Below are 10706 nucleotides of genomic sequence, written 5' to 3' on the forward strand. Positions count from 1 at the left end.
GGTCTTTCCAGTCACTAAGTTCTACTTCTAAACCATGTACACACGGTTGCAGAGTATATACATGTGTGGGTGTTCCGAGTACCTTTCTGAAGTATTTTTTCATTTACCAGCTAGCTTTGTTAAAAATACCCAAGATAAGTCATAATGAACAAAAGAAATAAGATTTCTTTGCCAGAGTCTCAAAAATATATACGATGGTTTTGACTTTTGTTTTGGTTTTTTCCTTTTTTTGGGGGGGGGGGGGGGGGGGGGGGGGGGGGGGCAAAGAATATAGAAGCGTCACGAAGCTGCAGGAAGTTTACTGTGGAGTGGTGGTGTTTGCTTTGTTGTTTGGGGTTTTTTTGTCTCTGCTACTGTATTTAAGTAATTTGAATTTTTTAGTAAGTAAGAATATAAATTTCTCTTTCAGGTCACTAATGGAATAAAGCATGAGCTCTTTAACATTATGCAAATTTTGGAGAATTTTATTAAAAATAATCAGCTGTGCATAGAATTTGTCAGTAAAGAAATAAAAACTTTTATGATTCTGTATTTGAGAGGGTGATAAAAAATCTTTAAACATATCTCTTTAATAATAGCTTTCAAATATTCTTTAATGGAATGTCAGTAATTTCCAACTCTATTAGCAAGCAAAATTTTAAATACAGAAACGTTTTTAAAGTTGAAAAAGCAAACTATGCTTAGGTATGTCATTCAAACTAAAATTCACTTTAATGTATTTTTAGGTAACTTACACCTTATTTCGGGACACTGGTTTGTTTGAAATTTTCAAAATCCCAACACAAGAATTCATGAATTACTTCCGTGCACTAGAAAATGGCTACCGAGATATTCCCTGTAAGTACTATCCGATTACGTACATTTTTCTTTCATATTAATGTCTCCTTTCGTGTGTGTATTATTTTGATGTTTAGATAGACAATATCTGAACTTACTATATTTTTAATTAATTTTTCAGAATTTAGAACTGCTAAGTGAATTGCAGCAAAAAAAATTGGTGGACTCAAAACCTGAATTTGTTAATATATATAGGTTGAATTTGAATGAGTAGTTGAATAAAACTTACTGAACTCAATGGGTGAACAGTTGCTGATTTAATAGAAATCTGGTTTAGGCCCGTAAGAGAATAATAAGAAAACAGAGAATTTTGACAGTAATTATTCATCATGGTGTTTAGGGCAGACAAATTTATTGAGAAACAAAACAAAAAAACACCCTCCACCTTCCTCCGTCCCTCCAGCCCCCATGTCACAGATGTTTATACCAGGTGCTTGTAGGTATTAGATTAGAAGCAGTGCTAGTGGCTCAATGTCACTGATTTAAAAGGCTGCTTAATTCCTTCCTGACTCTCAGGAAGGATGTGAAGTATGCTTGGAGGATGTTTGATGTTTATCTATCGAGCTTGTTTCTTAAACATTTGCTGATACAGCCTCTAGTAACAATTTAAATTCAATTTTTCCTTTATGTTTAATCAAAATCTCCCATATAGTAAATTTGGTACGTTACAGGTTGATTTGTTTTGTTGGGGTTTTTTTGTGTGGGGTTGTTTGTTTTAGTTTTTTGTGGGGTTTTTTTTGTTTGTTTGTTTTTAATTTTTTATTTTTTAATTTATTTTTCCTTTTTTTTCCCTTCTCTTTTTGATCCTCTTGATTATACTTCAGATAATATTTTTGATAATATGTTGATAATTTTCAGATCACAATCGCATACATGCAACAGATGTTCTTCATGCAGTATGGTATCTGACAACACGGCCTATTCCTGGATTCCAGCAAATTCCTAATGAGCATATAATGGAAAGTGATATGGGTATGTATTCACATAGGTTTGGGGTTCTTTTTCTTTTGCTATGAGAATGTTTTAATGAAACCACAGCAGGTAAAACAAATTACTCTGGAAGAAAATATCTCATTATTCTTAGAACTCAAATATTTCTTTGTACTTCAAGGCAATAGAAATATCACAGTGTTAGTATGCACCATTCAGAAATACCATGCAGTAGATTTTTAGAAAAATTACTAGATGAGTAATGTTGAGTTTGTTAGATAAGAATACAGGGTCACTTAATAAATTTTCTGTGCTGAATGAAACTCCTGTATACTGCTACAGTCAGCGTTTTTTTGATATTTGAAATACATTAGACTAATATTTCTTAACTGGAAAATTAAATAGACCAAATTAAAAATACCAAAGTCAAAGTATATAACTTAATTTAAGTTCTCCTTAATGGTTTTAGTGTAAAAATGAGTCTTTTGGAATCCCGTGTTAGATATCACATGCAGATGGTGAAGTGACTACCCTAACAATAACATGCCTCAAAGAGAAATAAAGACTTCAAATTCAAATTTTTGTATGACATTGGTTCTAATGAAGCTTGCTTTTCTGTTGTCTGTGACTTCATGGAATTAATTTTTAAGCTTAGATTTGTATTTTTTACTAAAATGTATACTGTAAGTAAAAAATAATGATTCTAAATATACACTTTTATATTAAAATCTATGTATTTAATGAAAATAATGTGGAGAAACCAAGCATTCTCTAAGAACTCTGTTTTATATGTGCAGTAAAAAAAGACAAGATGGGGCTGTAATTTCAAGAAGTAATTTGTGAACTGTATAGAACGTCACACACTATATGTTATTTTTTCCTTACTAAGTAGCCCCTCCTGCTGTCACCTTTCTCTTTTTTTCTATGTTTGTCAATACCCACTGGTTGTACCCTATTGTATTTTTGAGTGTTAAAAGGGTTGGGACTGAAGACTTGACTGGAGGAAAGAAAAATGAGAAAAATATTTTTGTTTCCTTTTACAAAAAAAAAGTACATTAAAATAATAAGTATATATTCTTGTTGCTTTGGAATTCTTCCAGTATCCGTGTTACTAGGATTTTTAATCCTCGCTTATTCTATTAAGGCAAAAGGGCCTCCTTTTATTATGCAGTGATGAAATAAGTACTATTGCTTTTTCTTTCTTTTTTTTATTTTTTTTAAGTAGTGCTTTTGTCTGGGGGAAGAGGAGAATAAAACTGTGAATCTCCTTATCGTGCAAATATTTCTAACTTAAGGGGTTTTACTTCCTTTTGCAGTAGTTTCCACTGTCCCCCGAGCTTTTCCTATTGGTCTGCAGTTCTAGAAATGAGCTAATTATAGAAATACTCCAGGAGGTGCTGATTGATCCTTTATTTGCCTTACTGAGATTGGAGAGAAATTGTAGAATTCTCTTTTAGTGCTGTCATTTTTAAGAAGGTAATGAGATTCCAGTTCTGCATAACAGCAGGAGGTGTTTAGTAGCATGACAGTAAGGGGAAAGTAAAAAAATGAGAGACCTTAACAGTAATGTGGAACCATTTGTACCCATGTGGATTTTCCAAGATCTGTAATTTGGACTCTGACATGTACATTTTTCTTAGGTTTTCTCCTCTTTATTTCCTCCCATCGAACAAATACCTACAAGTGCATTTTAATAATTAAAAGCTTAGATTATTATGTTTACTTTCTAACCTAAATGACAGCTCTACTGCAGTCAAGAGGTACAGGCTAGATGGCAGTGTCCCTTGTTCCACTAGATTACCTTCTGTGCTTGCTGAAATTTTCCTCTGAACCAGCCATGTGCAGTATGGAGTGAACTGTAGCTGCAGAGAGAGTGACTTCCTCTGGTTTATGTCTTCTAAGGCACCATAGAGTTTCAAGGACCAAAGCAAATTTTTTCTTCCTTCCTCTCCTCTTCTGATGAGGGCAGGAAGTGTGGATTTGTGCCTCACGCATATTGCCAGAATTGTAAAGCCTATTTCTTTTCTAAAAGTGCCTGGCAAGAGTGACCTCTGACTGTGGTGTATTAGAAATACTTCTTTTTCCTGATTATGACTGTTCAAAGCTCTTCTGAAAGTCTCCTTTATTTGTGTGAATGATAGTTATCCCTCAGCACTGTAGTGGGAAATCTTGTCTAAAAAAATGATCCCAAGGAAATGAACTGGGTTTTAGAACAGCAACATTCCACTTTCCGGTTTTGGATCACTTCTTACAGGCTCTACAATGTCCTGTAGAATTTTGCCCTCCTTGTCTAATGTCATGAAATAGCTGAAGGTTTTTATGCATTTGTAAGGCTGCCCTCCCTCCCCTTTTTCACAGCCTATGTGGCCATGGCGAATTTCTGACTTACTGGCATTTCAGCTTTTCTTCAAAATTGGTAGTTTATCTATAAAAAACAGTGCGACTTTTCTTCCTTAAGCACAAGTTTTTCTTTGCCAATTATTCAGCTCCACAGTTACAAGGATACCTATATTAAGATTATGCTCAGGACAGTTATCTGGCTGAGTCATTTAAAATGTTATAAAAATATGAATGAAATAATGTTAAAAAAAACCCAACTTTATTTTTGTACTTTAAATTTTCATAGATGAAGCCAGTGGTATTTCTCCTGTTCAAGTCAGCTACATTTCTTCAAGAAGTTGTTTTATTGCTGATGATAGTTATGGTTGTCTGGCATCAAATATTCCTGCTTTGGAATTGATGGCTTTGTATGTAGCAGCTGCCATGCATGATTATGATCATCCTGGTCGTACAAATGCTTTTCTAGTAGCTACAAATGCACCTCAGGTAAGAAATCCTTTAACTGGAAAGTTATTTGTCTTTATCTGGAATCAGAATAATGACAATTTCTCTTTTATATCCATACTATAGCCTGTTCAGGATCATTTGCCCAACTTAAGAAAAATTACATAAATCAATGAAGGTTAGAGTAAAAGTTTATTTCATAGAAAGCTGGCCCTAGGCCTGTCTAAGCAGCTAACTCATTAATAGCTTACATTTTGGGAGCTGTTTGAAATCGTAATGGTGTCTCCAATTAAAAAAACAAAAGGTGGGGCAGGGAAGAATTGGAAGGAAGGAAAAGCTCTGAAGAAAAGATGCCTAAACCACATGGTGAGATATTCTTATCTAAAGAGTGGAATATTACCTGGGAAGAATATTTATGATGGCTGTTTGGATCTCTTAATAAATTAGAGACAAGAAACTTAATAACAGCAGCAACAGCAGCAACAACAACACAATAGTAAACCAGAAACCAGTACAGCTTGCCAGGAGATGGAGACTTTAAAAGTGAACTTTCCAGTCAGTTTTCAACAATTCCTTATTGCAAAAAAAACCCGTTTAGGATGCAGGCAGTTACGTATTTCTGCTGAAAACAGTACGCAAGGAAGAATAAAACCAAACAGCACAGGCATTCATCTCTGACTTTCAGAAATACATTCAGTTTGTTAATGATGTCTTCCTTTCTGCAAAACATAAAGATTATTTTTGCCATTTTCCAAATAAGTTTTTCAGGTCCTATGTGATCTATATTAAATTAATTATTTTCTAGGATGTTTTGTATAAACATGGGAGTTGTGAGTAAAACCTACTGTTTTAATATTTTAGTTAACTCGCAGTTAAAATGTATTCATCAGCATTAAATGTAGTGCATTGAAAACTAGTGATTCTTCACACCATTTCATATTAACCACAGTTCTTATATGCTTTGCAGTTCATGTGCTTTGTTTTGTTTTGTTTTTTAACAATACCGGAATTAAGAAGAATTAAAAGCATATACTTAGATCTGAGGTTTAGGTTTGGTTTGGGGGTTTTTTATAACTGTCAATGTGTGTGCTCCTCTAATCCTGCCAAGAGTGCAAGGTCTACATTTTAAGTGGTTTGTTTGTGTGTCTGCAGTATGAATGTAGATGTCACTAGGATATCGTTAAGGACTTCTCAGGAAAGAAAAAACTTTGCTAATTGTTTAGTTTCATTGTTCTTTTTTATCCTCATCTGCCATTTTTCTTTCGCCTTAACTCTCAAAACTAGAAGGCAAAACATCATTGCCAATACTTGGGGGTTTTTTGGTTTTTTTTTTTTTTTTTAATAAAGACTAATTTCTGACTAGTCCTTAAGCTTCAGAATATTTATTATAATTTTAAATCTTTAGTCTGTCATTTATGACTCTTTTGGGTTGTTGGTTTTTTTTTTCCCCCAGGCTGTTCTCTACAATGACAGATCAGTCTTAGAAAATCACCATGCTGCTTCTGCCTGGAATCTTTTCTTATCACGACCAGAATACAACTTTTTATCAAATCTTGATCACGTAGAATTCAAGCGCTTTCGTTTCTTAGTGATAGAAGCAATCCTTGCCACAGATCTCAAGAAGCATTTTGATTTCCTTGCAGAATTTAATGCCAAGGTTCGTTACATTTTAGCATCTGCTCTGAGCTGGTTATGATATACTGATTTTAGTGTTACTACTCAGTAGTTATTAATACTAATGACTTGCATTTAAAGTTTTATATAATTTAAATTTAAGTTACTAAAAAAATGCAAATGAAATATTTCCTTTGTACAAACCAATTGTAGTTTGTTTTATAGATGGCTTAATAAGCCTAGAAGATGTGACAGAGGGACCCCTAAGAGACATTGATCATATCTCTCATTTCTGTCTTCTGAGAGATAGTAAATTAGTTTGGGTTTTTATGGGGTTTTTTTATGGGGGCTTTTTGGGTGGGTTTTTTCAGTGGTTGTTCTTGTGTTTTGGTTTGGTTTTTTTACTGTGTAAGATAAAAAATTATATAGAAAAAATAATGCAAGTGTCTGTTTTTTTAACGTAATTTTAAAAATGTATTTTCTCAATCCAGGTCAATGATATCAACAGTCATGGTATAGAATGGAGCAATGAAAATGATCGCCTACTGGCCTGTCAAATATGCATCAAACTAGCAGATATTAATGGCCCAGCAAAAGACAGAGAGCTGCATCTGAAATGGACAGAAGGCATTGTTAATGAATTTTATGAACAGGTGGGTATGGAAAGTGCAATTTACTCTTTTTTTAACGACAGACAGATGATCAGTTCTTTGCACTACCTAATATACAACTAAATCAAACATTATTCCTTGTGTTAAATCTTCAGGTAAGGTATTTCCATCTTCTCTTTCTGAATACTGAAAACTTATTTTTATAGGTAGTGTATGAACATGACCTTTTACTTGCTACCAATTGCATTGCACAGAGCAAACAAGCTCTGTGCCAATGTTGTCCATTTTTCAGATGTCAGTTTATTTTCTTTTGGTGTTTTTTTTTGTAGGATGATGTTGATAAACCAAAATAACTTCTTCTACAATGGGAAGTTAAGTTCACTGGTATGTTTCCAGGTGAAACGATATGTATTGTATCCCCAGGACTGGAAATGTATAGTCACCTAACTCTTAGTGCAAAGACAGAAGATATTTCAAAACTTTAAAAGTTAAATATTAAGAATGCACATTAGTAACTAAAAGTATTAAAATGTAAACAAGAACTTTACAGTGGAACTTTGGTAAATAATTCTATCAAGATTAACTGGGAAAAAGTCTGAAAATTCACTGCCTATTTTTACATTTACAACTTCTGTAAGCCCCCCTAAGTATATTTTACATTTCTACTCTGCCATTTTTCTGTAGTCAACTTTCTGAGGAGTTAACTATTCATGAGGCAACAAGCAAGGTTTGAAAAATATTTTTTTCAAACCAGGAAGATAAAAGTGAACAACAAGATCACTTGGGAGATTTAAGCAATAGCAATAATAATCAGAAGTGCTTACGCTTACTGTAAGACTGTAGTATTCTAAGTTGCTCCTTTAAGCAAAACCTTTTTGTGTAACTGTCAGGTCCACAAAAGTGCTGAGGTAAGGGATTGTTAACTCAGAGCTGTGTATGAGCAACTATTCAATATTTTCTCCAATTTATAAAATGGGAAAAAACCCTAAACCAAACCATTTACTGTAGATGTTTATAGTTCATTTCATTCTTCTATGACTCTTTGAGGAAGTCATTTACTACAATGCCTTACTCTAGCTGATTGCTTTCCTTTTTTTCTCTGTTCATTAGCTCAGCAATTGAAAATCTCTGCCTACCTTGAAGCTGTCCTGTAAAGGCAGAGGACTGGCAGCTCCAGTAGAACTAGGTCTCCATCTATGCAGAAGAGTATCTCACAGCAAAGCTGAAGGGAGAGTTGCGGGCTATGCAAGTTTGAGCCATAGCGTGACTTGTTTTCATTCACTTAGTCTTACTGCCTGTAGTAAAAAGATACAATCCACATGATGGCTACTTGGTTCCTTAAAAGTAATCTTTCAAATAAACATTTAAAGCTAATTTTGTGAGAAGTTCTGATAATTTTTTTCACTTCCTTTTCAGGGTGATGAAGAAGCAAGTCTTGGATTACCTATAAGCCCTTTCATGGATCGTTCTTCTCCACAGCTTGCAAAACTGCAAGAATCTTTCATCACTCACATAGTTGGCCCCCTTTGTAATTCCTATAATGCAGCTGGTTTGCTTCCAGGCCAATGGGTTGATGAAGAGGAGGACGCAGAAAGTACTGAAGATGATGATGGAGCACAGTTGGAGAGTGATGATGAAGATATGGAACATGATCTTATTTTCAGTAAGTTTCTGTACTTCAGTTGATGCCTATGGTTGTCATTTAATAGATTCAAACATAGCAAAGATGCTTGAAGTTGTATAGATTTTTAATAAAATTTTTAATAATTTTTTTAATAACATTTTGTTAATTCCAGGAGACATGAAATTTGAAACAAACTCATTGTTATCCTTTGCCATGTCACTATTTAAATATTCTGAATAAGCATCTGTGTGTTAAAATGTGCCATTGGTTTTGTATGTGTAAAATACAATTACTTTGAATCTCAGTCAACTATGCTTATAATTTTACAGAAGCTCAAAGAAAAAAAGGTAGACGAATATTTTGCCAGCTAACACACCATCTCAGTGAAAATCACAAAATATGGAAGAAAATGATTGAAGAGGAAGAAAAAAATAAAGCTGAAGGCGCTAAACTGCTGACTGAGATCTCACCTTTACCTCAAGCAGATGAAATTCAGGTTATTGAGGAAGCTGATGAAGATGATGAGCGACAACTAGAAGACAAGACATGCTAAGAAATCTTCAGTGGTGACCAGTATGATGATAGCTTATTTTTTTTTCCACTGTGCTGACTTTAGCCTGACACAGTTCACATAAAATTTGAAAGGCCTTAATACTGTGAGAGGATTCTTTCTACTCTAGTGGAATCCCACTCCTATGCACTTTCGCCACACAGAATATGAAACTTTATTCAAAGATTGAGTATTGTGTACCCTGATGCAAAGTTCTTTATGCCTTAGTTGGTATAAAATATCCTGATATAATGCTGCCTTGCTGAATATGGAACTCATTTTCCTTGAGGTACCTGCAATTTTTAAAAGCATTCAGTGACTTCAATTACCAAAGTGGCAAGAACTTTTTGCTAACAAGGAAATGTAGGATGAATCCTAATATTATCTTGAGTTGTTTATTTCATGTTGTTTTTGAACATGAATGAGAAAAAGTCTGTGCCTATAAGAAAACTATGTTATTGTTGCAGTGCAAGCCTGTTGTGGGGTGTCTACTTAGTGCAGTAGAGTGCTTAATGTAGTCACCTCGGAGCACCTGTTCAAGGACTGTGACATAAATGCTGAGTTCTGATATTTGTGGTTTAAAAAAGAAAAAAAAAAACCCAGGTGCATCTATTTCTGATGCTTTTTATTATTGTGCATAACCTGATGTTTTATTTTTGCAGAAAATATTAAGGTTTGCAGTGGGTGTTCATGGTAATTCATCAAATACAAGGCCATTATCATCTGTTGCCTTGCTGTTTTGTGGTAGAACATTAAAAACCTTTTCAGCTACTTAAATTATTAAGGAATCTTATTCTTTAAGTCTAATGCTATATTTCCTGCCCTTACTCAGGTTCCTGTTTAAAAACAAGTCAACCACATCACAGATTTTTACCTTACACCAATTTCCAGTATTAAATTTTAAGGAAATAAGATCGTATTTCATTTATTCTTTGTATGTAAAACTTTAGGAGAACTAAAGTTAAAAAAAAAAAAAAGGAAAAAAAAAGATAAACTACTGTTTCAAAATGGCTAGTGTATTTTCATGTGCCCTGCATCTTTTCTCCTATCACAGACACAGCTTACATTGCCTTCAAGTTTGGCGTACATCCTGAAATAGATAGACGGAAAGCAGATGGCGAAAACTTCGTGTAAAGCCTGATAGTAAGATAAGCATCACTGTATTATATTACATTTTAGATTGTTGAGTTTTCAAACAAACCTTAGACATTCCACGCTTGTATTTTTAGGAACACTACCATTGTAGGTCTAAATAATAATAAGAAAAAAGGGCATAAATTTGGCTACAAGTATGCAAGCAAGTCACAACTAAAACTAGTTTTAAAAGTGCACCTTTTAGTACTAAACATTTATATGCTGTGCAGTTGAATTGAATAGAAACAAATGCACATGTGTGTAAGCTCCTAAACTTAGCATATTTGTGTTTACATTTACATCAGTTGACTTGAAAAAAAGGTAACATTCCTAAGAAAACCTTGTGTAAATTGTATTGCACTATGTTACACAAACAAATTTTTATTCTGCTCTTTAATTGGCCAGTTGAAATAACTGAAAGGAATTCTTTTTTTTATTATTATTCTTTTCCACTAATAAGCTTTTTGTTCATCCATTTAGAAGACCACTGAGACGTGCTTTTGCTATTTTATATATTCGGTGCCAAATCCCCCTTTGCTGCCATTATTACTATCACTGCATTTTATGTAACATAAGCAGTGTTAAAAACCAGGTATTTCTGTCATTAATAAAATGTTGCACT

At 33.8% G+C, this 10706-nt stretch overlaps 1 protein-coding gene across 1 annotated transcript in view; it reads left to right on the forward strand.

Moving 5' to 3' along the window:
* The window catches only part of PDE3B (phosphodiesterase 3B, cGMP-inhibited), a gene marked incomplete at its 5' end in the record, with an annotated part of 86736 nt that extends 77174 nt beyond the window's left edge, over positions 1-9562 (forward strand). The window contains 7 exons of the mRNA XM_010012030.1: positions 726-837; positions 1696-1809; positions 4394-4593; positions 6005-6208; positions 6657-6818; positions 8193-8439; positions 8730-9562. Coding sequence (XP_010010332.1) covers positions 726-837; positions 1696-1809; positions 4394-4593; positions 6005-6208; positions 6657-6818; positions 8193-8439; positions 8730-8953 — 1263 coding nt within the window. The remainder of the gene's footprint in view (positions 1-725; positions 838-1695; positions 1810-4393; positions 4594-6004; positions 6209-6656; positions 6819-8192; positions 8440-8729) is intronic.
* Positions 9563-10706: the final 1144 nt, after the last annotated feature.

The sequence above is a fragment of the Nestor notabilis genome, unplaced genomic scaffold (assembly GCF_000696875.1).
Source record: "Nestor notabilis isolate BGI_N333 unplaced genomic scaffold, ASM69687v1 scaffold5800, whole genome shotgun sequence".
Classification (NCBI taxonomy): Eukaryota; Metazoa; Chordata; class Aves; order Psittaciformes; family Psittacidae; genus Nestor; species Nestor notabilis.